Source organism: Pantherophis guttatus, chromosome 2, assembly GCF_059756535.1.
Source record: "Pantherophis guttatus breed Tessera chromosome 2, ASM5975653v1, whole genome shotgun sequence".
Taxonomy (NCBI): domain Eukaryota; kingdom Metazoa; phylum Chordata; class Lepidosauria; order Squamata; family Colubridae; genus Pantherophis; species Pantherophis guttatus.
The window spans coordinates 371,287-399,102 of record NC_142064.1 but is presented as its reverse complement, the minus strand read 5'-3'; the positions used below and the strand labels follow the sequence as shown (position 1 = coordinate 399,102).

At 55.8% G+C, this 27,816-nt stretch overlaps 2 protein-coding genes across 2 annotated transcripts; both read right to left on the bottom strand.

Moving 5' to 3' along the window:
- Positions 1-321: 321 nt before the first annotated feature.
- On the bottom strand, positions 322-10,802 carry LRPAP1 (LDL receptor related protein associated protein 1). Its single transcript, XM_034441902.3, has 8 exons — positions 10,464-10,802; positions 10,205-10,349; positions 5,688-5,812; positions 4,690-4,810; positions 4,046-4,210; positions 3,409-3,491; positions 2,426-2,602; positions 322-1,076 (listed from the first exon to the last, which is right to left on the bottom strand). Exons 1-8 carry the CDS (start codon positions 10,716-10,718, stop codon positions 1,011-1,013), a joined length of 1,137 nt encoding a protein of 378 aa, XP_034297793.2. The 5' UTR covers positions 10,719-10,802; the 3' UTR covers positions 322-1,010.
- Positions 10,803-11,793: 991 nt separating this feature from the next.
- TMEM8B (transmembrane protein 8B) lies at positions 11,794-27,170 on the bottom strand. Its single transcript, XM_034441901.2, has 13 exons — positions 27,016-27,170; positions 21,167-21,356; positions 20,492-20,699; positions 19,748-19,881; positions 18,818-19,089; positions 17,509-17,864; positions 17,148-17,244; positions 16,889-17,012; positions 15,454-15,596; positions 15,025-15,203; positions 14,172-14,318; positions 13,161-13,277; positions 11,794-12,726 (listed from the first exon to the last, which is right to left on the bottom strand). The coding sequence occupies exons 1-13, from the start codon at positions 27,092-27,094 to the stop codon at positions 12,373-12,375; spliced, it is 2,400 nt and encodes a 799-aa protein (XP_034297792.2). The 5' UTR covers positions 27,095-27,170; the 3' UTR covers positions 11,794-12,372.
- Positions 27,171-27,816: the final 646 nt, after the last annotated feature.

Here is a 27,816-nt window from a genome sequence, read left to right as displayed (position 1 = left end):
CCTGTTAGCCCATGACTGGCCCTGGATCAACCCTTGCACTTCCCTTCTTCTTCGCTGCTAAGGCCAGGACTCGCTGCTTCTCCCGGCAATTCTGCCTGCAGATCTGTAGATGCACAAACAGACCACGAACGTCTAGATGACCTTTTAGGAGAGTCTGCTGGAATTACTCGAGAATAACCTCTCCCCCCCCCCACATACAGACCCAGAGAATGATAGAAAACAGGGACCCAACATACCTTCTACCATCCAACCTGCCCAATTTTCTCCCCCGTCCACCCCACAGCCTCCCAATATCAGAAATCAACACAAAACAGCACAGGGTGTGGCAAGAGTACATTTATGCAACAATCACAAGCATTTCCTCATCCAAAGTTTGTTTTAGACCCTCAACCACAAGTCAACCAAAATTGTGGTGATGCTATTTGAATCCTTAAAAGCCTTCTGTCAATTCCACAGCCTCCCCCCAGCACGGAGTCCCTCCTGCTTACAGCCCCCTCCCAAAGTGAGCTGCTTCCCTTTGCTGGGGGCTGCCCCAGGGACCCCCCCCACCCTTCTGCTCAGCGGTGTGAGACTGAGCGGAGGCCACTTCCCCTTTCGGCCTTAAAGCAACAGACGTCGGAAAGTCACAGCGGCCCAAGGAACAAGTTCATGGGCTGAGGCTTCCGGCTCAGGCACATGGGAGCACAGCAGGGATTTCCTAACAGGGCCGCATTTCTGTTCGCAGAGGGGGTGAGCCCTGGAACCAGAACACCAGGCCTGCCGCATGAGCGCTTTCCAGCCATCATCAGGGAACTTTTGCCTCGAGGAGGGTTTTACCTTCGGAAGCTTCTGCTTCACGGAGCTCTTAAGCCCACCTAACAAGCATCCAGGGCTGCTATGAAGAAGGACCTCCCGGGTGGGATCGGGACAGGAAAAAAAACAACCCCAAATTGTCAGTGAAGATCTGCGGCAGAAGGCCAGGTAATATCTACATTTCAGGACTGAATTATGAGCAGCGTGCAAAGGAGGCTTCAGAGTTCGTTGTGCTGGAGGCCTCTAGAAATTCTGCTGGATAAATCTTGCAAGTGTTTCTTGACCTGGAAGGACAAAACAGATTTTATTCATCCTAAATAGAGTTTAGACATTTCAGTCACAATTTAACTTAATTTATTCAGTTTACATCTTCCAATTCGAAACCACTCTGCAGTTTCATTTTTTAAAAAAATATGTAACATTTCTGCTTCCGGATTTTAAAATCACAGGATATAAATTTATAAATGAAGAAAAAAAAAAAGTACAGATTTTTCATTAAAGCCCACACTCGGTTTTTACTTTCTAAATGAAAACACTTCTTGTCTCATGAGCAACTTTTACCTTATAAATCCCAAGCATTCAGGGCATGATTGCCAAGAACTTGGTTGCAATTCAAAAAGAAGCAGCAAGTCCTCAGGAGGAGGAGAGGGCACTACCAGTTGCCAGCCTGACACCCAGCCCAACAGCAGCCGCCGAACTTGGCTTGGAGCTCACCAGACCAGCCACCTTTCCAGAAACTAAAATGGTTCCATGAAAACCACAGCCTCTGCTCCGTCAGGCAGGCCGAGGGGCCAGGCGGCCTTCCCTCTCCCCGGCCTTTCTACCAGATGAGGAGGCCCAGCAAGCAATGCCGAAAGGGGGCCGAGGAGCTGCACTGCTTCCTGGCTGCTGAGGCACCGGTGGGAGGCAGCCCATTATCTCAACAGCTTTTCCGAATGACCATATTTGACTGACTGTCTTCATGGCAGGATGTGGGTTTGTTCCATGAAGCAGCCTCCTTCTCAGGTTCTGCCCTGCTTCAAGTCCAAAAGGATCTTGCTGAGCTTTGGAACCTGCAGCTGTTCTGCGCGTTCTGCTTAGATGAGTTAGGTGTGTTGTGCTTAGGTGCTCGCTTGGCCGCTCTGCATTTCTGGACATAATCCTGATTTCCCCACCCTGAAGGTCCCCGCAGGTGCTCTGAGGAAAGGCACACCTGAAGGACAGGAACTGGGAAGCGCCCCACAGGAAGGCCCAAAAAACTCAGTTACTGCCAGGGGCCCCTCAGCTGGTCACCCAAGGGCCACATCTGTTTTGCTGCCATGATTTCACTCTTCTTGTGTCCCATGTCCACGTCCCCGCCCCCTTCCAGGTCAGGATCGAAGCCTATTGCAACGTGGCAGTGGAGGGAGAGGGCTTCACAGGGCTTGGGGCAGCAACAGAGGGGCTCTGGCCCAGGACGGAGGGGCCTGGACCACCCCACCCAGACCAGGACAGCTGCTCTCTCTCCTCTTAATACATTTGGTGATATTAATTTTAATTCTTAATTTCGATTATAATAATTTTATGGTTTGGGATTTTTTCTTAGCCTGGAACCCAGGCAAAAGATGCAATCAAGGTTAGATGGGTGAGGATTTAGCAGCTCCCTGCTGCCCACCTTGTACCCCAGCTCTTTCGTCTTCTCTTCCAGCATGGCGTATTTCTCCTTGTTTCGGCCGAGATGCTCCTTGTCCCCCGTTCCTTCCACGTGCTTCAATTTCTGGTGGGAGATCTCCAGCTGCTTCTGATAATGGTGGTGCTTTTCCACTTTGGCTTCAAAATGTTTCAGCTCTTCCTAGAATACAAAATAGGCCTTTGTCCAAATGGGAGCTTGTCACATGGCCACCAAAGACAGCCAGTCCCTCTAAGCCACACCAGCACTTGCCATCTTCCGCATGCACAGCAGCAGCACAACCCCAACAACTGTCTCAGGTACAAACAGGCCGAAGCCACTGAAGCCCTTTTCAAAGAGTGCAGGGTGGGGGGGGGGGGGAAGGTAGCCACTCTCCTGGTCCTGAGCCACTGTGGCATAGTGATTAGAGTGCAGGACTGCAGGCTGCCTGCAATTTGGCAGTTCAAACCTCACCAGGCTCAAGGTTGACTCAGCCTTCCATCCTTCCGAGGTGGGTAAAATGAGGACCCAGATTGTTGGGGGTAATATATAAGCTGCTTAGAGAGGGCTGTAAGGCACTGTGAAGTAACTCTTAAGTGCTATTGCTAGCCGTGCCAAATCATTCCAAATGTGCAAACTTACAAGTTCCAGAACTTTCACCGGACAAGGGCATTGCCTGGACATCCACCTGTTGGGACACCTCCAGTGGGACTCTGCACTGACCAGGTGGCTGGATTCAACGGCCCCTTTCCGTTCTATGGGTCAGCCACAGGTCCGCAGATGCTTTCAGGACCCATGGGAAGAGTAAAGGGCAGGTGCCTGTCCTTTGTCTGAGGAAAGGGGCCCTGGGAGCTTCACCACTGGCGTCTCTGGTCACAAGCAGCAGCGCAGGCCCGTGAGAGAACTGCCCTCTTCGAAGGGCAGAGGTCAGGGGCCTGGCATTTCACGCAAGAGCAAACAGCGGTAATAAATGCACCCAGGCTGCCTACCCGAAGTGATTCAAGCTCTTTCTCTGTGAAATTCGTTGACTGAGCCAAGTCCCACAAGTCAATCACACGGGGCTCTTCGAATTCTGGAGGAGGAAAGAAAGGGACATTTTCAGGGCTGAACACAACATCGGCCGACTCAACCATCTGTGTATGTGTCTGCAGAGACTTCCGCAAGATGTGTTTGCGACGGGACTTTGGAAGAGGCGGCCAAAAAAAGTAAGAGCTGTCTGTGAAGGCAGAGGCAGAGAAAAAGCACGGAGGCCCGTGGGCACCAGGCAGCGGCGGTTAGAACCAGCCTGGAAGAAAGACTGAGACCGTCTGGCCTTTCCCGGCCAATCAGAGGTCCTCCCGAGGACACTTACCCGGGCGGGGGCTCCTTTGGGCTGGGCCCCTCTCCCAAGCCCAGCTCCCTGGGGCCCTTCCTGCAACCTCCAGACAGCCGGTGCCCCTTCCATCCTCAGAGCAGCTGCAGACCCACCTGGGCTTTCTTCGAGAGTCTCCAGGCAGCGAGTCCCACCTTTGGCCCTCACGTCAACGAAGAGGGAGGTGTCCCTCTTAGCTGCTGCTTGGTCGCCTCCCCCTCCCTCCCCCGTGCCTGGCTAGCCCGAGGGAGCCCGGAGGGGGATGGAGTGCTTACCGCTGGCGGAATCGTAGCCCTGGTAGCTGACTTTGCGCAGGCGCTCAAAGCCCTGGTTGATGCTGTGCAGCTGCTCCTTGAGCTCCGAGTGTTTGCGATGCAGCAGCTCCTTCCTGGCTGCGCTCTCTTCCTCCGCCGGCCGGCCGATCGTGTTTTTGTGGACATCTGCAAGGAGAGGAGCTGGCACCGACCCCAGGCCCACCCAGGGCCCATATGTGGAGGCCTCACTAACCCCGCCTGGATCAACATTCACAAAGGCAGAGCTGAAAACACGGGGGTCTCTTGTTCAGAACCAGAAGTGGGGGAGCTCCTGGCAATTCACCAGAGAAAGGCCCTGCAGGGGGCATGGCGGGGACAGACAGGAGAGAGCAGAAGCTGCCTTGGGCACCTGCCCTCAAGACAGGTCTTCTTCCCGCTGGGCAGGAAGCCAAAGGGGAGAAACAGATTCCTTTTGTCAGACTGGAAAGCAGCCCCCGTCCCTGGCTTCCTGCTTAGAGACTGCTTCACTTAATGACAGAACTGCCAGTCACAATTGTAACTAAACAAGGACCACCTGAACCAGCCAGCCATGCGCCTCTCACAGCTCAGGGGGCCTCGCTGCCCCTCCCCCAGCTCTTAAGCTCCCTGAGGGCTCATCTCCATACCTTCTGTCCGGCTCATGGTCTCCAGCAGGATGTTGTATTCGTGGACTTTCTCTTTGTGGTGCTGGAATTCCCTCCACAACTTCTCCAGTTCCTCATCTGAGAACTTCCCGGAGCTTTTGGCCTTGAAGAGAGATCCAAGGGAAAGCAGGAGGATCACTCCCACTCTGCTTAAAAATGCTCTCCCTGTGCTCAGTGGAAGAATCGCTTCTGAAAACTATTCAATAGGGTATTGAAGATACATTTCCTAGGGGAATCTAACATTAACCACTTAATATTTTAGCTTTAATTAATATTAAAATTAAATATTAACATTAAGACTTTAATATTGAATTTTTAACACTGCTTTTATATAGTTATATGATTTTCATATATGCACTGTTGTATTGGATTATTGTGTGCCACCCAAAGTACTCTTGGTGAGATGGGCAGCCATTTAAAGTTGATTATTTAATTAACCTTCTTGATATTCTATTCTCTGGAAAGAGATTTTGCTACTGGGCATCACTCCTGCCCCCAATTCTAAGAGAAGGAGCTGCTGTGGAAGGCAGGCATTCTTCCGGGCCAGCAGCCCAAGAGGGCCTCCCTGAGCGGAAGGAGGCAAGATCGGCTTCTTCCTCCAGCCTCGCGACCAGAGTGTCCCTGCGGGATGAGAATGGCAGGCACCACCAGGACCAGGAATAGGCAGCCAATCTCTGCCAAACGGGGCTTTGGGGAGCACAAAACTGGGGGGTGGGGAAAGAGCATCATTGTGGCACCTTAAGGCCCTAAACAAAAGGAGGACTCACTATCCCAGCCAACCAGGTTATAGAGTGCAAAATGGGTGGGAACTCATTTGCAGGGAGACTCCTTCTCCCTGCAATGCAGCTGGGCATCTTGTCCCCTCAAGCATGACTTACTAACATCCCAACTTGGAAACAGTAAATAAAACTCTGAATCAATGAAAATCAGAAGCCCTCCTCTAAGCTCCCCCCCCCACCGCCCCAGGGCTCCAGACAGACCTTGTTCCAGAGTTTCTCCAGCCGGGGGTCACCAAGGCCATCCTGCGCGAAGCCCTCCTTGATGTGGTTGGTCTCCCACTGCTGCCCCTCCTTCTTCCCACTCAAGCCGTATTTAGTCATAATTACTGGAGGGAACCAAAGGAGAACAAGATGGCAATTTTGGCCCAGATCATTAACATTTATTTTCACGGTTTTGTGAAACTGGGAGTGAGCAGCCAGTGGACTCTTTGGGGTGTCGGGAGAATCTAGTGCTTTCTGCATTTTGGGAAATTCCACCTACCCACCCATAGAGTGGACTGACCCTTAATCTGATTCAGCAAAGCAACATATTTTTGACAAAAAAAGGGCACGTTCAGGACCATTTAATATATTTTAGTCAGATATTAAAAAGGTAAAGGTTCCCCTCGCACATATGTGCTAGTCGTTCCTGACTCTAGGGGGCGGTGCTCATCTGTGTTTCAAAGCCAAAGAGCCAGCACTGTCCAGACACCTCTCCGTGGTCATGTGGCCAGCATAACTAAATGCCAAAAGTGCACAGAACGCTGTTACCTTCCCACCAAAGGTAGTCTCTATTTTTCTACTTGCATTTTTTACGTGCTTTTGAACTGCTAGGTTGGCAGAAGCTGGGACAAGTAATGGGAGCTCACCCCGTTATGCGGCACTAGGGATTCGAACCACTGAACTGCCAATCTTTTGATCGACAAGCTCAGTGTCTTAGCCACTGAGCCACCGCGTCTCCCAGTCAGATATTAATATTAATTTAATTTAAATATTAATTTAATATCCCAGTCAGAGATTAAATTGTTATAATTATCAGCTGCCACCTCAGGCTTGCTTGTGCCTCGCTACCATGGGGGACAGTCTGCCGTGGACCCAGTGGATGGGAGGGAGGGTGCTTGGGGGAAAGCAAAACTAACTGCTGTATCTCCCCGAGAGGCTGCTTCAAGGTTAGCCGGCTGAGAGAAGGTGGCAGCTGCGTACCAACCTACACTTGACTGTTCTGAAAACATCCTGATTCAACTTGATTGGACGCAGGGGTCAGCGATGGGAATTAAGGGAGAGAAAAATTGAACTTAGGGATTTTGGCACGCGATTCTTAGTTCTGGCTATGCTTTACTGCAATACACTTGACTTCTATTAAACAATACCTTTCTCAACAATTGGAGCCAAGAATCGTTTCTAATGTTTAAACTGTGGCAGGACTGACCACAATTAATGATCAACAGGTTCAGGCTTTGGAAAAAAATGCAGTTCCTCTGATTGCATGACAACACTGAAGAGAGGCTTTCATTCTTAGAAGGGCCTGAACCAGCTGGAAAAATGGGACTGATGCAGCCAGGTAAATTTAGGGAACAGATGCAAATTCCCAGATTTGGGCAGAAAATATCAAGGGACATAAATAAATGGAATTCATCCAGAGCGGCAGTGTGCAAAACGGTCCTGGGCGCCTTGGGGATCAAAAGCCATATAGAAGCCAACAGTGACTCCATGACTTCTTGTGGCAAGCAGCTCCACTGGTTGATTGTCCTCATTGTTAGGAAGTTTCTCCTTAATTCCAGGTTGCTTCTCTCCCTGACTAGTTTCCATCCATTGGTTCTTGTCCTGCCTTCTGCTGCTTTGGAGAATAGCTTGACTCCCTCCTCTTTGTGGCAGCCCCTCAAATATTGGAAGACTGCTCTCATGTGTCTCCCCCCCCCCCCCAAAAAATCCTTCTTCTCTCTAGACTGGCCTCTCCAGACCTCGCTCTCCTTCTCAACGCTGTGGAGACGCCAAACTTTTAAAAATCATCTTTAGTAACAGGATTTGCAGAGCAGACCTCAGGGGATCCCTGGGGAGGAGGGGGGGGGGAAGCTGACAATGAGCCCAAAAGCCCCCTCGCCCCCACTAAGCAAGCAAGGAATTTAACAGGGGAAAGGAAGCCTGGTACAGAATGAAAGCAAAGGAAGCCACAGAGAGGTCGCACGTTAACGCCAAAGAGGGGGAAAGTGCCAGAGAATAAAGAGGTGCACCCCCAGCACCCCTAAAACTCAGAAGGAGCTCCCCGGGATGAGACCCTACTTTAAATGGCCCTCTCCAAGAACAGCCTTTGGAAAACTGCCGGCTGGGCAGATCTGAAGGTTCATGTGAGATGCAGACACGAACCGCAACTGGATGCTGCTATGCTCAGTCATACTCAAGTCAGAATAGAGCTGGAAGGGACCTTGGAGGTCCTCTATTCCAACCCCCTGCTCAAGCAGGAGACCCTATGCCATTTCAGACAGGTGGCTGTCCAGCCTCTTCTTAAAGAACTCCAGTGATGGAGCACCCACAACTTCTGGTGGCAAACAGTTCCACTGGTTAATTGTCTTCACTGTTAGAAAGTTGCTCCTTAATTCCAGGTGGCTTCTCTCCTTGGTTAGTTTCCATCCCCATTGCTTCTTCTCCTGCCTTCTGGTGCTTTGGAGAATAGGTTGACCCCCTCTTCTTTGGGGCAGCTTCTCAAATATTGGAAGACTGCTAACATGTCACCCCTAGCCCTTCTCTACATTAGACTCGATGCACCCAGTTTCTGCAACCGTTCTTCATGTGTTTTAGTCTGCAAGCCTTTAATAGCCTCCAGGCATTCCATATAGCCTCCTGTCTGATTTTGGTTCCATGTTCCTGCCTCCTTTTCAACCCCAGAGACCCCTGCAGGAATCCAAGAAGACGGACGGAGGAGCCACTCGGAACTGGCAAGCAAGATTTCTGCACCGCCATCCACCCGCAGCGCATCTTCAGTGAGATGCCTGGAGCATAAAGGACGCCCAGCTGCAAACTTGGTGCCTGGAGGAGCTCAACCCCCCCCAGAAGACCAACCCCCCCCCCACCCCCCAAGGCAGGCAGACACTCTATCGACTCGCAGCATCCTCGTCTTCTATAGATTGCGTCTGGGTTTACTGGCCCACATCCAGTCCATTATTTCTGCAAGGCCAGGAATCCTGCCAAACTTGGCATTGATCCACAGCCAAGCCCCCCCTCCCTCCCCCTCCCCCAATCCCAGCTCCAAATATTGCAAAGTGATCAGCGCCGCTCCATCCCATAATAGGAAAGCAGAGCCCTCTTTGGATTTTAAGAGGAAGGAGCCCACTGGGGATGGCCAAGCTCTCCCAGGCAGGATGGCTGGGGAACACCCCGCTTGTTCTCCATGGAGTAGATAATCAAGCGGCATTTTCTCTTTGGCAGGAAAAGCTGAAAGGGGGTCAGCTTCTTGAAGGCAAGCAGAGGAACGTCTTAATTTGCCCCCAGAGGCTGTGGGTGCTCCAACACTGGAGGTTTTTAAGAAGAGACCAGACAGCCATTTGTCTCAAATTGAATATGATCTCCTGCTTGAGCAGGGGGGTGGACTAGAAGACCTCCAAGGTCCCTTCCAGCCCTGTTATTCAACAAAGCAGGTAGCATTGTGACAAATGTCTATGGAGATTGTCAGTCATCCAGGTCATGGCTGTCCCAAAGGTGCTTTTTCAAGAGACAACTGGACTTTGCTTTTCATTGAATTCATTTCGCTTCTCATCCGAGAAGCTTCCTCAGTTCTGACTGAATTGTGAGGAATGAAAGGATTTATATTCCTTGCAATCATCTGGTCATTAGCACTTTTTCTGAGAGTCACTGAGGCCACTTGGAGGTTTGTCTCTGCCCTCAGGGTCATCTGAATAGAACCAGTGGCCCTCTCTGCCCAAGGATTGTGACAATTAAACACAAAGAGAATAGCTTGTCACAAAAGAAAACCACAAATACGAACTATAGATAAATAAAGATATACCCGGTAATCAAATTATTGCTGGGAAAAGCGCCTTTTGCTGTCATGTATTTACGGTACTTCTGAATAACTGCTTGATTTTCTTACCTCTTTGACCTTGAGCAATTGACTAATAATGAAAGATAATGCATACTGCAGTTAAAATGTTGTCAGAACATTGAAAACTACTAATAGAACAAAATCAAAGACTTCATCCCTGTGCTGTCTCTTAATCTTGGTCTTTTGTATAATTTAACATTTTTAATTTACATATTGTAATATTGTAATTATTTATCTACTTGCCTTTTTATAATCCGTAAGTGGCCCAGAGTCACCTTACAGGGCAGATGGGCGGCATAAACATTTGGGGAATAAATAACAGAGCCGCATGCAGCGCCTTAGAAGAAAATCGGAATATAGGGGGGGCAAGGGCCGCCCCGGGTGCCAAGACCATTCAACTTCATCTAAGCAGCGGGGAGCAGCCCAAAGGCCTCCGGGCGAAGGGGGCGGCCTGGGGAAAGCGAGGACACCCACCGAGCCTCCTTAGCCATTAACTCCGCCGCAGCACTTAATAGGTGACGGATGAAGTGGGGGGGGAGGGGCGGCTGAGAGAACCGAAGGGCCGAAAGGGAGAAAGGCCGCACAGCCCCCCCCTTTCCTCCCCTCCCCCCCACGCAAAGGGCACCGAGGCCAAAGGCGGGGAGGGGGGAGGGGAGGGGAGGGGAGGGGGGGTCCCGGGGGCCTCCGCACGTCACTCGCTCACCCTCCAGGCGGCGCCTGAGGCGGGCCTCCCGCTCCCCGTCCTCGTCCAGCCCGGCGGCCTTCAGCTTCTTCCAGCTCAGCTCGTCCTTCTCCTGCAGCCGCAGGTCGCTGTGCAGCTCGGCCAGGCGCACCGCCGGCAGCCCCACCTGCCGCAGGGAGGGAGGGAGAGACGCAGGGAGGGAGGCGGCCGCCCCGTCAGTCCCGCCGTCCGCCGCACCGCCTCACCGCCTCGCTCGCCCGCCCGCCGGCCCGCCACTCACGCGCTGCGCCTTCTCCCACAGCTGGTTCAGGCGCACCAGGCGGAACTCGGCGGAGGGGGAGGCGGCGGCGGCGGCCTCGTTGGCCTCCCGCGAGTACAGCCCGCCTCCGCCCGCCTCCGCCTCCGCTCCCGCCAGCAGCAGCAGCAGCAGCAGCAGCAGCACCGGGGCCGCCATGGCGCTCCTCGGACTACGGATCCCAGCAGGCGCCTCGCTCCCTCCCTCGCGTCGCCGGGAGCAGGCCCCGCCCCTGAGCATGGGCGGAGCCTCGGCGGGCGCGCCACTTCCGGGGAGGGCCGAGCGAGCCGGCGCCCGTCCTTCCGGGGAGGAAGTGGCTCCGCCTCCCCGCAAAGGCTGTCGGGAAACGGGGGCAGCCTCCCTGGCAGGAGCGGGGGGGCGGGGGGAGGGATCCCGGAAGAGAGTGGCCGCCGGTGGCGCTTCGGGGCGGGCGGGGAGGCCGGTGGCCGCGGGAGGAGGAGCCGGGGCTGCCTTGCCTGCCCCGCGTGGAAGGGCTGCGGCCTCCCCGGCGACCGAGCCGCTGCGAGGAAGCGGATGAAATGGACTCCGAGCCCCGCGGCGCCTCCCGGGGATTTGGGGCTGGAAACGGCGCCCCGCCGCCCACATCGAGCGAGGCGGCCTTGGGCTGCCCGCCCCATCAGCCACAGCCCGCGCGGCCGGCCGCCCTGGTGGAAGGGAGGGCCGGGGGCTGAGTGGGCCGGCAGGGGAGCAGCTGCCCCTTAGCCCGAGGCGGCCCTGCGCCAAAACGCGACGGAGCCAGAGCAAAAATACATTTAATGTGCATTTCAATTGAATTACAATTAAACACAGCGGGCAGAGTTTCCCCCCGTGCACGGAGCCGCTTTCCTCTTCCCACATGAAAAACGAGGATTTGCTGGCACCTTTCGGGGGGCTCGGAGACCCCCCGGAGCCCCCAACCCCGAGTCTCTCCCAGGATGAAGCGCCCTGGGCTCCGGCCGTGGGGGGAGGGGGCGCCTTTCCTCCAGCTGCTCTCCCGGTGGGGCTCCAGGGGGAGGGAAGCCGCGGGGTTAGTGCCGGACGGGGCCCTTTTGGCCCCTGCAGCTGCAGCGGGAAAGGCCCGGAACTTGGCGGCCGCTGCCCAGGTAGCCAGCCGAGGAGCCCCTCCCGCACCAGGCAGTCGGAGCCGCTCCCATGTGGGGGGCTGCCAGCTTCCGCAGGGAGGTGGGAAAGGAACGGTGCCCAGAGAACTTTCCAGGTGTGGGCAGGCCCTGGCTACCCCAACACCTGGATCTCGGTGAGGAGGGCGGCTCTCCACAGGCCGGGGATGACTTGTGGGGAAACCTTGCACGTGGGTCTCGGGGGAGCGGCGCTGGCTCAACATGTCTGAAGCCAGGCACTTTCTCAGGGCCAGCCCTCCTGCCCCCACCCCAGCCAAAACTCAAGAGGCGCTAATGTTATGGCTGGGTGCGGGAATGGAGGCACTGTCCCCTCAGACAGGCAGGGGGGCACTGGCAGCAGCCTGGCCTTCCTGTGGGGAGCCCCAGACTTCTGAAGCCAGAAGCAGCTGCTGCTTTGCCCCTCTGAGGATGCAAAGGCCTTGAGCTTGCAGGGGTGGGGGCTGTTCTGCCTCTCTCCAGAAATGATCTTCCAGTGTAGTGTGTGCATATTGGGAGGGGGGGGCGCAAGGGAAGGGCATGGTGGGAGAGCCTTGTGAACTGGGGGGAGGAAGAAAGACTCCTCTTCTGCATCATCCCTGGGCATCCAGGCAGGTAGGCACGTGACAGTCTCCCCTCCCTTGGCACCAGAGGCCCTGGGCCAAGAGTGGAGGGGTCCATAGTTGGCACAGAGTCCAGAGCAAGAGTGGTCTGGCTTGGGGGGAGGCTCTCATCTTGGCCGCCCGTCTGTCTGAAGTCCCCTAGGCCACCGCCCTGCATCAGCTGGTGCAGACACTGGTGATGGAAACGCCAGTGCCAGCATTGCCCGGGTCCACCAGGCCAAGCTCCTCCTGCTCGTTGATGCAGAGCTGGTAGCCGCAGCCCTTCCGGCGAGGCAGGGGTCCCACCAGCTCGGATGCCTCCGCCTTGGCCTGGGGTGGCAGCAAGAAGCCCACACTGCCAGCAATCAGCATGTGCCAGATGCTGTGGATATAGAAGTAGTTCTCCTCCGTCTCCACAAAAGCGTAGAGCAGCACGGCCGAGGCGGCAATCAGGGCTCCGGGCAGGAGGCAGAAGGTCCAGCGCTGCCAGGTGGGTGGGTAGCAATGCCGCCGGTGGATGCTGCGAACCGTCTGCAGGCAGAAGAAGGTTGGAGCCAGTCCAGGGGGCAGCCTGGCCAAGGAGTGGCTGCTCGTGCATGTCACCCATTCTGCGGAGCTCCGGCCACCCCCGCCCTGCCACAGGAGGGAGTACAATACTGGCCACAATACTTGCTGAAAATCAAGTCCTGCCACCCACCCACCCCCATGTTTGAGGGAGCAGGCGTGGGCAGCCTGGCTTGGAGGGAGACTCTGGTGTCCTGGGCTCAGCCTCTCTTCTGCAGGGCATAGAGGGGGCTGCTCCCCCAAAGTCAGGCTGCCTCTTGAAGGAGCTCTCCGATTCACTGAAGGTGTCCGAGGCCCTTGCCGAGTGTCCAAAGGTCTGTCCATCTGGAAGCCCCACAGCGAGGCTGGGCAGCTGAGCCTCTGGGGACCCAGGGGAGGGGAGGGAGGCCCGGGGTCCTTACCCAAGCGATGGCCATGACGCCCACAGCAAAGAGGCTGGGCCCCAGCAGGTTCCAGAGGCCGTGGCGGTCCAGCTGCAGGGCCATGGAGAGGAGCATGGCTCCCAGCAGGTACAGCACCTGCCCAGGGGAAGCAGAGGGAGTCACTCTTATGGTCAGTCTGCTGGCTCAGAAGCACCGCCTCAGGAGAGCCGGGCAGAGTGGCCCCCGTGCCCTCAGCTGTCCCCAGATCAGCCTGCCTCCCCAGCCCTCCCTGCAGCAGAAGGGTCAGCCCAGCAGGCGAGCCCTGAGCCCTACAGGTGGCTGGCAGCAGCACCCCTGCCCTGGCGCTGCCTTGCTGGCATGCCAGGCTCACCACTCCTCCTCCTTCCCCACAGGTCCTGAGCCTGGTGGATGCTGGAGCTCTCCTGGAAGGGGAGGAGGGCCCCACAGCCCCTTCCCCTTCTGACCCAGAGAAGCAGACTGGGTCTATTCCCCCCACTGGCACAACAGCACAGGGAGAGGGAGCTTGCCCTGGGGCGTTTGTTTACTCCCGGGGCTGGGTGGGTGAGATTATGACAATTTCTTGCCTTCCTTATGTGAGCCAGGGCAGCAGCCATAGTGATCCCTCTTTCCCACACAACAACCCTGTGAGGGAGGCTGGACCAAGAAGGGCCGTTGACCCGTTCCGGGAAGCGGTCTCTGACCTACCGGCTGAGTCCCTTGGACTCGGATCCTTTGCCAAGCTGGTCCCTGGTTCCTATTTCCTTGGCCGAGGCATTGTCCTGCAGGGCACTGCGTAGCCTCTGTTATGCTCTCTGGTTCCTGCCCAGAATCTGCCAGGATCGGCTCACTGCGATACACCCTGGGGAGGGGTGGGGCTGCTGCCGCCCCGGGCACTCTGTGGTCCTGCTCGCCATCTCCCTGCCCAGGGCGTGTGGTGCTCTACCAGCCCGACTCCCAGGGCCCCGCCTGCTTCCAGCCTGGGCTCCCAGCTGCTCCTTTGAGCAGCCCTGCCCCCTTCCTTCTCACTACCTGTTTGATGACGGGCTGCAGGCGGGCCATGGCGATGACGGTGACCCAGACGGACATGAGGGAGCCCAAGAAGTCACAGAACTGCAGGACGTCGTAGTCCATGATGCAGAAGACCACAATGCCCGGCTGGTCACACGCATGGTAGAACTGGCAGAGGCAGAAAGGATCACTCCATCAGGAGTGGGACTGATCGCTTGCCCCCACCTGGGCCAGCCCCTCCAGCAACCCGGCTTCTCCTCACCCTGGAACCTGGCCAGTTGGCCTTGCCCTTGGGGGCTCCCTTCCAGTTGAGACCCCCAGGGACTACATGAAGCAGGGGGCTCCGTCTGAGAGAGGGGCTGAGGGAGCAGCTGAGTGACCTTGCAAGAAGATCCGGATGCAGGGGGGAGATAGAGCCACCCTCCCCAGGACTCAGAGTTGGACCAGAGGGGAGAAGGAGGCTCTTCTGGCATGCCGGGCTGCTGGACCGGCCATTGTGGCTACTGTGGGAGGGGGGGCTGGAGAGGCTTTTCGCTTTGCCAGTAAGAGCCAAGTCTTTGGCCCAGAGGACTACAGGGCTCCTTCAGGGCTCATTCAACTAAGGGGGTCAACAGGAACTAGAAACCGGGTGGGAGACCCCCCCTCCTTCCACCCAGGAGGCTGAGTGGCTGGCCAATCCCCGTCTTAAAGCCACTGGGGCAGAAAACCAAGTTAGAGAAGTTTGCACATCAGAGCAGGCAGCACCAGGGCCACTCAGAACCTTCTCCCCCCACCCCCGAGTGACCACAAACTGCAGGTGAGCCCCTTGCACCTTCCTGCCCTCCCCCTCCCTCCTGTCCTTCTGTCTCAGGGGGGCATCCCCGGCAGTCCTCACCGTGGAGAAGAACATGGTGAATATGTAGATGGCTGCCTCCAGCAGGTAGCCGGTCCGCACCGCAATGGCCACTGGTGGGACAAACATGAGGTTGCTCAGGCACAGGAGGAGGGTGGAGAGCAGCTGGAAGCCATAGGAGAAGGCAGCCGCATTGTCGGTGCAGCCCCAGCCGCTCCAGCCTGCGGGCAAGAACTGGCATCAGGGACGGCCCCAAGAGAGTGTGCTCTCCCCACCATATTTCAAAGCCCATCCCCAGGGACTCTCTGGTGGGGGCCTTCCTCCCTCCCCCTCCAAAGCTAGGAGTGACCAGGCAGTAGGGGCTGGCAGTTGTCAGAAGAGCAGCAGCCCTGGAGACAGGGCAAGGTGGGAATGGAACCCCTCTCCCCCCAGACAGCATCTGGGGGCCAGGCCAATCCACTGCCCACTCACCTGCTTTGCACTCGCAGGCTGCATACAGGTAGTTGTTGGTGCGCAGAAGCTTGCACTGGCCGTAGGGGCCGCAGTCGTTTATGCAGGGCGAGAGGAAGGCACGCAAGTACACTTCAGCGGTCACGTTCCCACAGGACGAAGACCTGCAGGGAAGGAGGGGGGCTGGGTCGGGAGGGAGCGTCCTGGCAGCATCCCACCTGCCGCTTGAGGCCAGGCACCTGGGCCCATGTGCCTAGAGGGAGAACGCCCGGCCAGGCAGTGGACAAAGAGCCAAGCTTGAGTTCTGGCGCTGGGGGTGGGGGGGCAGGACACAAGCAGCTAGCTGGGGGGATCCAGATCTCTTCTTCCAGGGGTGTGAGTGTGGGGTATGTGTCACCCAAGAACTGCCAGACCTCCTACTGATGGGAGCAAGAAAGGGGCCTCTTTGAGTAACAAGGAGCTGCCTTTGTTGTTTCTAGTTTGTTTGAAGTATGAAGAAATTGTGTGGAATACAGAACTCGTAGAATTGTATAGGAAAGTGAACTGTAGTAATTCAAAAACTCATTATAATGGCAAAACCACACCTCTTGAATATTCAGTTAGTTATTAACAAACAATGCTAAAAGTATTATGGGATAATACATGTTACATGGTACATGTATAGCTTCTGGGCATACTCTCTAGATGTTTGATGGTTGAAATGGTGCCGACCAACTGAAAAACACATTCCAAGCCTAATATGTTTAAAGTGTATATAAAGTTATTTTTTCCCCTTTCCACCTTCTACTTGAGGGAAACCTATCCTTTGCTTATGCGTAAATAAAAGATATTAGTCTACCTTTCTGGTTGGGATGCTATTTTGACCCAGTAAGAGTCTTGGCACACTGAGCTAAGACCCTTACTATGGGAGAGCTCCCAGCTGCTTCTGCGGGCACCACATGGCTGCCTCCTGCTAGACGAGGGCATCGGGTGCTTCCCCCACAGCTGAACCCCTCCCTGGCAGCCCCACAGAGAGGCCCATAGGAGCTGGGGAGCCTCCCACTCTGTCACAACACCGATATCATAGTGGGGCGTTCTGGAAAGTTTCTATGATGTGGATTCCGTCACTCCTCAAAACATTTAGCTGGGCATTTTGACAGGAGGATCACCCTTCACTCAAAGTGGCACAACATAAATGGCAAAGAGAAAAATTAACCACTCACATTGTCTCTCCTCTACTGAGCGTAGTTTTCTCCCAGCTGCCGGGCATGAGGGAGGCCCTCCCAGCCGGTGGAAAAGAGAAACAACTGCTTTCCAAAGGGGAGGTTTTCCCAGACAGGGAGGGTTCTTCACCACCAGCTCCGGGCATGGACTGGGACCACCCCAAGCAGCAGGCACAGGGGCAACTCAGGCCAACTAGGCTTGCCTTCTCTGTTTTCTGCTGCTTCTTGGGAGATGCCCCGCCAGGCTGCCCTACCTTTGGTCCGTGGTGCAGAGCGAGCGCAGACTCAGGTACCAGCTCCCCGTCTGGGGGTAGGGAATCCGCAGTCGGGTGAAGGGGGAGGCGGCGTTGATGGACAGCAGGAACCCAGCCAGCAGCTCTGCCAAGGAGAACCAGCGGCTGAGGGCAGCTTGCCTGCCATGCGAGGGCTGCCCCTCTGGTTGTGCAGCAAAGCCCCCCTGCAAGGAGAGTCCTCGCTGGTCACTGTAGATGGGGGGGGGGTTTCTGACTTTACCTGTCTGGCAGGTCACTGAGGAGTCCCCTTCTGAGGCCAAAGGCACCTCGTGGTTCAAGCACGCAAAGATGGTTGCATTCTCCCCATGCAGAGAAGACTAAAGGAAGAGAGACGAGGCTGCATCATCACCACAAACATTTCCATGTCTCCCCTCGTTCCCACATTCAGTTCTGCCCCCTTGCTGCCTCGGGGCTCCCCTTTGGGGCAGAGGGTGGTCGGAAGAAGTCAGTCACGGAGGCTGTCTCTCTACTCCTGCCTGCACCTGGGCACTGGGCTCCCACCCCCTGGCCGCCCAGCTTCTTCTGTGCCCCACAGCCACTGACCACTGAACCCCCCCCCCGGACCTGCCAAAAGGACGCACCACATTCAGCTTCAGCTCCAGGTTGAGGATCCCTCCGCTGTCCAGCACGGGCAGGAGGTTGATGGCAAAGACGGCTGGCCGGTCAGGGGGCACTGACACGTTGGGCCCGAAGAAGATGTAGAAGTGCACCGAGAAGGTGTCCAGCTCGTTGCGCAGAGTTGGCCGGGTGGGCCAGCAGTGCTCCCCACCACTGGGAGGCCTGGGGGGCGTGGGGGTGGCTGGGGGCTGGAAGCTGCTGGGGAGGGAGGGGGACAGGAGGTCCGCCAGGGCCAGCCCTCCTGGGGAGCCGAAGGAGTGAGGCATGTTCAAGTGGGAGGCAGGTAGCTGGGCTTCCCCCAGGCCAGTCCGGGAGCAGTCTGTAAAGACAGGAAGGGGGGCATTTGGATCGTGGCCCACCCATCAGCCCCTCATTCCAGCAGCCCTCCCGCCCTCAATAGGACAGCCTCCTTCATTCTCCAGGAGACCCTCTTTGGGACAGGGCCATCTTAACAGCATTATGGGCCCCGGGCAAAGCAGTGTACTGGGGCCCTTACAACAACTACTCACAGGAACAAAAGTGTAAATGGTCAATAAAATTAAACATATATTTGCATGTTAGTATTAATTTAAAAATGCAGTAAAATCTAATAAATATGTTGCTGTATTTATATGATACAAGGTGCATTGAAGAGCTAACATTCACAGATTAATATGGGGCCCCTATGCTTGTGGGGCCTCCGGGCAAGTGCCCATCAGGCCCATGCGTTAAGACAGCCCTGGATCCAGTCCCAGCGGAACCATCTGCCAAGGGGTCCTTTTCACACAAGGGTCAGAGAAGGGAGCCAACTGAGGCCCGTGGGGTCCCCTCCCTCCCCTCATCAGGGACTCCCACCTGAAGCCGCTCTGCCTGACCTGGGAGGTGGGAGATCAAGCGCTTTGCCACTTGGCAGTGCCAGAGGAGTAGCACCCCTCCCCCATTGCCCAGGCCTTCTCTGCCCTCTGTAGGACAAAGGCGGTCAGCCTCCTCCCCCCACCTTCCCTGGGTTTAATGCCCCCCTCAAGCCCACCTTGGTCTCTATCCCTGACATTCAGCCTGCTACCTGGGGGGGGGGGGCTGGATGGGCCCTAGATGACTTCACATCTGTGTCCTGGGAACCAGGGGGGCTCAGTTTAGGAAATGCATCCCACCAGGTGAGCTTGCTCAGTTCCGTGAAGTCTCCCAAGAGCAATTCTGCGCTGCCCTTTCCATGCCACATCCCCAGGTGCCACTTGAGGCCTGGAGCTGGTGCTTCCTACCCCAGCAGCTCCATCCCTCGTGGGCCCAGCTCACCCTTCAGCTGCACCCCCAGCTGGAAGCTGATCCGGTCAGGCAGCGGCAGAAGCTTCTCCACCAGGATAAAGTACCAGTTTTGCCAGAAGGGGCGCTCCAGCACGAGGCGGCAGGGCAGCTGCTCTCGGCAGTCCACGGCTGTGGAGTTGTGCAGAGGGGGGGCTTTGCCACGCACTTTCAGTCCCAGTGGGCAGCCTGGTGCACTCTGGTTGCCTCTGTGGCAGCTTCGCAACTGCAGGAGCACCCTGGAGGTGTAGCTGGGGACGAAGACCCTGTGGGCAAAGGAAATCTCGTTGCCCCGTATCAGGATGGGCAACTGGTCGTCTTGGCTGCCCCTCCCAGAGGTGGCCCAGGACAGGCAGGCCAATCTTTCAGCCAGCCTTTTCTGCATGTTGGGAGCACTGGGGGAAGGGAGGGCTCCCTCTTCTTTGACCTTCATCCGTTCCAAAGCCCCTGCCCTCCCCAATGATGTCATGACTTTCCCAGCATGCCTCTTGCTGCCAACAAAGTGGACCCTGGACCCAAAACGGTTGTCTTTCCAGGTGACCATTTTTTAACTGGGAGCCGCGTGTGAACCTGACGCCCTGGCTGGGTCTGTGGGGGCATCACTGGGGACCCCTGGCTAGATCAGTGGGGGCCTCCTTCATTCAAACTTCTTGGCGACATCCCCCAAGCCCCCTCAGCCAGAGGCACATGGGGAAGAGTTGAAGGAGGAGGTTTTGTGGGGTGGGAAGGAGCAGATCCTGCAATCCTTTCTCTGCAGGAAAGGTGTGTTTTCTATCAACCACCTCACGGAGGCTTCCCTCCCGCTTTCCTGGTCCCCTCGTGAGATTTTATGCTACCTTGGAAACACCTGGGACACCTCATTATTCCCTTGTGCCCACTTCCCACACCACAAGAGAAGCCCCGTTCCTTGGCCATGACACTTACTTGTACAGCAGGGACCGATTGTGGGGGGAGAGGAGGTGCTCAGTCTCATAGCCTGGGTGCAGCACCGCAATGCCCACCAGGCGCTGGACGATGAGCTGCGGCTGGAAGAGATACTGGCAGTCCTCTGCAAGTCCCTGTGGGGGGAAGGGGGCCCTGTCAGAAGACCCCAGCCAAGTCCAACTGTCCCCCATCCGTATGCCCAGCCTTGCAAGATGGCCTGAAGCTGCTGCATGGGCCTCACCTAAGAGTCAGGGGCCGGTGGCTGCCCTTGAGATAGGTGTGATGCAAATGCCCTCCTTGTGGCTTCTCCCCACACAAGGAACCCCTTATGTAATCCCTGCATCATCCCCCTCCTCAAATCCCCCCCTCCAGAGCAGAGGCAGAGAACTGCCTCCCATTCCCCACCCTAACCCTTCATTCTGGGCTGTCTCCATGGAGGAGCAAACTGAGTGGGTCAGGGAGCTCACCCGTATGCCAACTGCCCCTGCCCCAACCAAGGCTTCTTCCCTCAGAAGTCCAGACACCCCAGCAGTCTCCTGGGCCTTCTCCCTCCCCAGGCATTTTTTATGGAGGGGGTTACAAGCATCATATCTTCTTTGGTCTTTTTCATTCCATGGTGCCATGAACTGGGCCACAACCTCCATTATCTCTGCCTCGTGTAGATGATTATCTGCCCTTGCTCTCTCCCTGGGACTGGCTCTCCCAGATCCTCCAGGGATCTGCCCTCCTGCAGCCCGCACTCACCTTGACAGAGATCTTGCCCTGCTCTTTGGGCAAATGGGCAGCCAGAAACCAGTCCCCGGGCAGGGGGCTGGTGATGTTGAAGACTCCGGTGGTCCGGTTGGGTAGCGTCCAAGTGAGCGTGAGGGCAAAGGAGCCAGGCACGGCTGTGTCCCTGGGGAAGTGCATGCCCAGCGGGTTAATGACTGGTGGTGCTCCTGAGCGGAAATACCTGCTCAGAGAGAAAAGGTGAGAGTTGGAGGCAGGAGAGCCCGGGCACTGAGTTGGGGGAGGGCTGGCCTGGTGGGAACGGACTGCAAGAGGAGGAGGGAGCTGGAGAGTTCACATTTCTCTGCCAGGATGGGAAGCCAGCCCTCTGCTTTGGGCCTGGAAAGCTTCCCCTTCCCTATCCTGGCACCTCATAAGGGTTCTGCCACCCTTTAATCGGCCCCAAAATTAACAAAACCAAACATCCAGCTCCCTCCCCTCAGCGCAAACTTCCGTTTCCAGAGTCTTCGTAAACTCGGGGCCTAAAGCTTTGGGCGGCCTGCGAATCCCGCAGGGGCCCGGCCATTCCCTGGAGGGCATGGGGGCCGGTTAAAGGTTGAAGAGCCCCCGGACAGAAACGGGAGCGTTACAGCGCCGAGAAGCGAACCCGGAAGGCCCCGCAGCCGGACTAAGACCCCCGCCTCGACTCACACGGTGATGCTCCGGTCCGGGCATCGGTCCCCGAGGCTGCCGCCCTGCTCTTTGAAGGTGACCAGGTTCCAGACGGCCACCGCCGTGTCCTCCGGGATGCGGAAATGGAAGAGCTCTAGGCTGGTGAAGGAGCGGAAGGCATTCAGCTTGCGGGGCGTCCGGGTGAAGTAGTCGGTCACGAACAGCCCAGCTGGGGAAAGAGAGGCAGGGCGGAGGGCGGTCGGAGGCTGCTAGGCAGGGCAGGGGAGCAAAGCCAGCCCAAGCCGCGAGGGGGCAGCTGGTTCCCCAAAGGGCCGGCCACCCATCCCGCAGACCTGGAAAGCCTCTGGCGGCTGAAGGACAGTGAGCCGCGGGCCGAAGATGCGGTTAGGCGCTTTTCTCACCCGCCCTCTCCGCCTCTGCGAAACGGGTTTGCAGCGCTTCCAAGGCGAACCAGCAGAAAGTTCTGTGCGGAGAAGACTCCGCCCCAGAAGGCTCAGCTGGCCTAAGATCAGAGAAGCTACCCCCCCCCTCAAAGCAGATGTACCCTTCCCCATAAGGATCGTCTGGGCCTGCCTTCTAGAAGAGGTTCCGGTGCCCTTCCGCACCGTATTTGCAGCAAGAGGATCCTGGAACTGGCCTTTCCGAGGACGCCTAGCAGCCTCTAGTCCAGTTGCAAGGACAATGGTGCCCGCCTGGCCTGCCATCTTCTGAGCTGGCCAAGCACTTACTCAACTCCTGTCAGCTGTCTATTCCCCTCCCCACTCAGCAACCCTCCACCCACAACACTCTGGCTGCCCCAGATTATCTGGGTGGAAAGCAGGGCCTGTTCCTTTCTGACAGGGAGAGGACGAATGATGTCACCAGCCAGTAGGCAGAAGATGGGAAGGGCTGCTCCTTGGGTGAGTGGGCATTCTTCACCCTCTGCCAAGACTCAGAGATGGGACCAAGGGCAGAGGCAGCCTACTGGAGATGTGTGTGTGAGCGCATGTACATGCACACCCTGCCTCATGGCAAACTGGAAGAGAGATTCTCTGTGTAGAGAGCATCACTGGGCAAATCAGTGTGCTAGAGAGGCTACCTTTGTCCGTCTGTGAGATTCTCCATCCGGGAAGCCCAGCCTGTTGCCTCAGGTTTCCCTCTCCCCCCTTGGGACCTCACTTCCTGGAGTAGACGGAGGTGCCCTGCTCAGGAGCCCTGCTCCGCAGAGAAGAGTGTTCTGCCTTCTCCGTGCGTTTCTTCCCCATAGGACCCAGTTCCCTTTTGTGCCTGGGTGAAAGCCACAACCAGGATTGTGGTATCTGATTGATACCCCTGGAATTCGGTCTGAAAGCTGCTTCCCTGTAACCGGGATCCATTGCTTTCTGGAGTCAGAGAGAACAGGCAGGGGCCATCTTCTGTATGGGACTCTGGGGTGAGTTCGTCTGTGGGGCTGGTGGTGGCTTTTCAGCTGTGTTTTAATGACTGGATTTGGTCTGGGGTGGGGAGTTGTTTATGGTTTAGCTTACTATTGCAAGCCAGTCAGAGTCTGTTGGAGAGGATGGCTATAATAAATGTAAACAGTGTATAAATGTAATAGTGAAATGGCTATTTTATTCCCCCCCTTGTCCTTTTTCAAGGTCAAACATGCCCAGCTTATTCAGGGAATCCCCCTTCAGGCTTCCTCCCAGGACTCTAGCTGTGGACATTCGCCTCCAAGGTGCTCTTGCCAATCGTCCCAGGGGGAAGCTCCATTAGGCCTCTTCCTTCTCGGTGGTTGGAGTCTTTCATGGACTGAAGAGTTCTCTGTTTCAGATAAGTGAGTGGGCTACAAAGAAGGGTGGGCTGCATCTGCAGGGAAAACCCCCTCACAGGTTCCCACCAGGTTAGAGGGTTCAGATGTTCTGGGGAAGCTGAAGGGATAATTAACCCTGGAGTCCTTGGTGTGTGTCTGCACACTTGCTTGCTTGCAAATATTTCACAACCCGATTTGGAAACATCATCAGGGCACAGAGCACTGATAATGTGACCTTGCCAGCTCATGAAATGCCTGCAAGCAAACAGCCAAGCACAGAGTGGCAGGAGCCCAGAGTTCAGCTCTCAGCTAGGAAGATCTGTGGCTCATTTACACTCAGCCAACGGGAATGAAAGGCAGCCTGTCCTCAGATCGCCTTTGGCTTTCGGCTTCATAAGCCTGGCTTAGACTCACACCCACAACAAGGCTCAGCTACTGTAGGTGGAAGCCCCCTTAGATAGGCAAAAACAGGCTTCACGGGAAGCCCAAAGCAGCCAGAAGAACTGGGCCTCTCTGTTTCTACTGTTGCTGCCTGGAGCAGCGTTTGATTTATTTACACCTGTCCAGCTCACGGGTCAATCTGAAAAAGAGACAGCACTCAAATAAAATAGACAGAACTAGCTGGCTGGCTAGCTGGAGTGTCATATATATGAATAGCTAAAACCAGGCTAACAAAATCCCATTCTGATAGTCATACAACATCCGTGGGCTTTGCAAAGAGAAGGATTCTGACGTAATCGGAGGGCCTGGCTCACACCAGGTAGTGGCTGGATTCCCACGAGATGCTGAACCACAAACTCCCCAATGCCATTTTAACCTGAAAGGAAGAAATGAGGGACACTCACAGAGCAACCAGGCATGAATTTTAAGTTCAGTGTTGCAACGTGCCCTGACAGGGAGACAGCCTGGTCCTGAATTCTGAAGGGTCATTCAGGCCTGGCTGGTGCTGTCATCAGTTTTAGCCTCAAGAACATTTGGGACATGGGAAGTCTGTCCATGCCTGATGGGGAGAGGGGAGAAGCACAGGCAAGGAGGTGCTGGGGTACTAGAGGGCTCCCCCTTCCACTCCCAGCCATCAACCAAGGCATGGAACAGTTACGCCACCGACATCACTTCTCAAGGTGCTCCTCCTTTCTTAGGTGCTCTAGAAGAAGCACAGAATAATGGAATATCCTGCACATAGGCTGGAAGGGAAGCACAGAACATAGAATCCTAGGCAGGAAGAGGCCTCAGAGGTCTTCTAATCTAGTCCAACCCTCTGCTCAAGGCAGGAGGCCCTATACTATCCCAGTCAAAAGGTTGTCCAGTCTATTTCTGAAAACTTCCAGCGATGGAAAAGCCACAACTCTGGGAGGCAAACTATTCCATATTTCTCCTTACTACTAAGTTGGATCTCTCTTTAACAAGCTTCTACCCATTACTTCTTATCCTGCCCTCTGGTGCTCTGGAGAATAAGTCAATCCCTTCTCCTTTGTGACAGACCCTCAAGTACCAGAAGATGGCTATCACGTCACCACTAGTCCTTCTCTTTGATAAGCTAGACATACCTAGCTCCCTCAACCATTCATCGTATGATCTACTGTCTAGATCAGTGATGGCTAACCTTTTTGCTATCATGGCACATGATGGCATGGTGGGCCCAGTAGGCCCATTTTTCACCCTCCCCAGACTCCAGAGGCTTTCTTGGAGCCTGGGGAGGGCGAAAACAGCCTTCCCCATCCCCCCAGAGGCCCTCCGGAGACCGGAAACCTCCCATTTGCTGACTTCCGGTGGGACTGGAAGGCCTGTTCTTCACTCTCTCCAGGCTCCAGAACCTTTCTAGGAGCCTGGGGAGGGTGAAAATAGCCTTCCCCACCCCCCTGGAGGCCCTCTGGAGGCCGGAAATAGCCTGTTTCCCAACTTCCAGTGGGCCCAGAAGCCCCAAAAATCAGCTGAGCTAGAGTAACGCTTGCACATGGCACATATGGCTCCATGTGCCACTTATGGCATGTGTGCCATAGGTTTGCCATCATGGCTCTAGACCCTTTATCATCTTTGTTGCTCTTCTCTGCACACTTTTTAGGGTCTCAACATCCTTTTTTGTATCATGGTGACCAGAACTGTATGGAGTCCTCCAAGTGTGGCCTCACCAGTGCAGTATAGAGTGGTACTATAATTTCTCATGTTCTTGATGCTATCCTTCTATTGATGCATCCCAGGACTGCATTGGCTTTTTTGGCAGCTGCAGCACATGGCTGGATCATACTGAAGTGGTGGTCCACCGGGACACCTATATCCCTCTTAGTTACTACTGTCGACCCAGGTACCTTCTATACTTATGCATTTCATTTTTCTGCCTAAGTCTTTTCTCACCGTTGAACTGTGTCTTGTTGGATAGGACCCAACACTCCTTCTGGATTTTGACTCTGTCATCGAAAGTGTTAGCAATTTCTCCTGGCTTGGTGTCAACTGCAAAATTTGCTGAGCTTCAATCTCCTTATCTAGATCACTTGTTAAGATGTGGAAGAGTCCTGGGCCTGAGACAGAGCCTTAGGTTACCCCACTCCATACTCCCCTCCATCTAGATGCAGTCAGCCAGTTGGTTAACCAGTTGGTCAGCCAATTACAAATCCATCTGGTGATGATGCTGTCTATCCCACATTGTTCTATCTTGCCAAGAAGTAGGCGATGGTCTATTTTATCAAATGCGTTACTGGAGCCCAAATATACTTTGCCACAGTATTTTGCTGGTCCATTAATTTAGTCAATCAAAGAAGGATATAAGATTTGTCTGGCATGATCCATTTTTAAGAAACCCATGCTGGCTACTAGCAGGCTGAGTCCTTCAGAGATGCATGTCTGTAATGGCTGCATAGAAGCTGAGAAGGGAAAGGGTGGGGGGGCAAATCAAGGCCCAGTCCATGACATCAGATCCATGACATCTTGATTTGGCCTCAGGGTTGCCTTTCAGTTTGAGCAGTCTAGGAACTTTCAATGTGGAGTTTGAAATGCTCCCATCCCCCATGTCTTTTCCAGGAAACAAGTCAGAGAGCTTCAGTTAGACAAACACAAGTAAAATGTGCTCTGGTGGGGAGCTTGTGCATTCAATATCCTCAGAGAGAACAAAAAGCTGATGCATAAATTAGGACAATCCCCAAAGCCTGCAAGTTTCCTTAGCCACCAAAACAGCACCAAAAACTATCTAGGGTCATAAGGAAGATGGAGGTGGGGCTTCCTCCTAAAGAAGGGGGCTTTTCCTGAAGAACCTCCATGGCCTGCAGACACATCAGTCACATCCTTTGGAAGGTGTGTTTGGAGCCAAGGGCACATGGCAAGAAATGTGAGCAGCCCTGCCATGAAACAATATTTGCAAGTTCAAAGAAGATCAGAGAATATTCCTTCACCTGAAAATGAGCTCCCTTATGAAAGCCATCAACTACCAGGTCATTAAAAGTCCTGAGAGCTGGCAGGCAGTGGTTCCACAGGAAAGGCGGCCCTTGCCATTGGTTGGCAGACAGGCAGGTACCTCTCTCTCCCTCTCCCCCTCTCTCTGTGGAGGATAGGAAAAAGTAAGACTCCTGGCCTCTGAAGCTGAAGACAAGGAGGGCAGGGCCAAAGGGGAATGGTGCCCCCTGGGGTACCAGACGCTGCCTGAGGACTGGGTGGAAAGGCACGGGGCCTCCTTGTCCTCCTTTAAGGGCCTGCTCCAGGGCTCTTTGGGCTCAGAGGAGCGGTTCCCACTCTCAAACCCCACTCCGCTGCCCTTCCCCAGCTGCTTCCCGCCCTTTCCCTGTTAGCACCGCAGGGTCTTTGGCCGGACCGCCATAGGGCTGGAAGGAAATTCCGCCTGCAGGCGCAGGGCCGCTGGGAGGCAAGATGGCCAGCCCGTTCCAGAAAGGCGCGGGATCTCCTGCGAAGCTGGGCGGAAGATGCTGCTGTGACCCGCAGCGCCGCAGCTCTCCCAGCCTCTCCGCGCCGGCGCGGCTTGCGTTCAGCACCGCGGCGAGGGAGAGCTCCGAGCTCCTGGCGAAGGGCTCCGGGCGGCTCCTTCAGCACCAGGCGCCCCGGACAGCTCCCGTCAGGCCCGCTCCCCCCGCCCGCCCGCCCGCGCACTCACCGGCCGGCGGGCGCAGGCTGAGCCCGGCGAGCAGCTGGAGCAGCAGCAGCTGGAGCTGCCCGAGCGCCGCGCCGCCCATACCGAGACGTCCGCTCCGGGACGGGCCGCCGCGCTCGGGCTCCCGCAGAAGTGGCCGCAGCCATGACGTCGTCGGGGCCAGCTGCCGCCCGGGTGCCGCGCCTTCCCGATTGGCCCGGCGCGAGAGGCTGTCCGGGGAGGCCGCGGGTGCCCATTGGCCGGCACAGCCGTCGCTCACTCACCCGCGGAGCAGGAAGGCTCCGCCCCCGCCACGGCCTGGGGGCCGCCGCGCCGACCGGCTGTGCGCTTGCCCGGCGTGGAGGCGGCGGCGCAAGATGCAGGCCCGGAGAGCCGCGATTTGATATTTTAATTGAATCTACAAGAAGGTTTATTGTCAGGCCCAAACCCTGACAATTCCCAGATTGCTGAGAAGATGAAATCCTCAGATATCAAGAACCAGGCATGTTGAGGGAAGAGGCGTCTGAGGGAGGGTGACATGAGAGGAGGGAAGTGGCTGCGTTCCTCGCCTTCTTGCTTGGCTGCTCGGTCACCTCTGCCCTATGAGAACATGGCAAGGGAGCAGAGGGAAGAAGGAGGCAAGGGGGAGCCAGCATGCTGGTGTTCTTGGTGGGTCATGGAACAATGAGGAGGAGGAGAAGTGGCCAATCTTTACTCAAGGATCACTAGGTGCTTGGCAAGAAAGGAAGAGATCTTTATACCTTTTGCAGTTGAGGGCAGGGAATCTGAAGGCGCTGATTCCTGGGGATCTTTTGAGCAAGTGAG

Excerpts from the sequence above, each read along its gene's own strand:
- LRPAP1 (XM_034441902.3), bottom strand. The coding sequence starts at position 10,718 with ATGCTCAGGGGCGGGGCCTGCTCCCGGCGACGCGAGGGAGGGAGCGAG. Across the intron at positions 4,211-4,689 it reads GACCATGAGCCGGACAGAAG|ATGTCCACAAAAACACGATC; the intron begins GTATGGAGATGA and ends CTCTCCTTGCAG. Across the intron at positions 2,603-3,408 it reads AAGAGCTTGAATCACTTCGG|GAAGAGCTGAAACATTTTGA; the intron begins GTAGGCAGCCTG and ends TTTGTATTCTAG.
- TMEM8B (XM_034441901.2), bottom strand. The coding sequence starts at position 27,094 with ATGGGCGGCGCGGCGCTCGGGCAGCTCCAGCTGCTGCTGCTCCAGCTG. Across the intron at positions 21,357-27,015 it reads CAGCCTGCGCCCGCCGGCCG|CTGGGCTGTTCGTGACCGAC; the intron begins GTGAGTGCGCGG and ends CTCTTTCCCCAG. Across the intron at positions 17,245-17,508 it reads TGGAGCTGAAGCTGAATGTG|TCTTCTCTGCATGGGGAGAA; the intron begins GTGCGTCCTTTT and ends CTCTTCCTTTAG.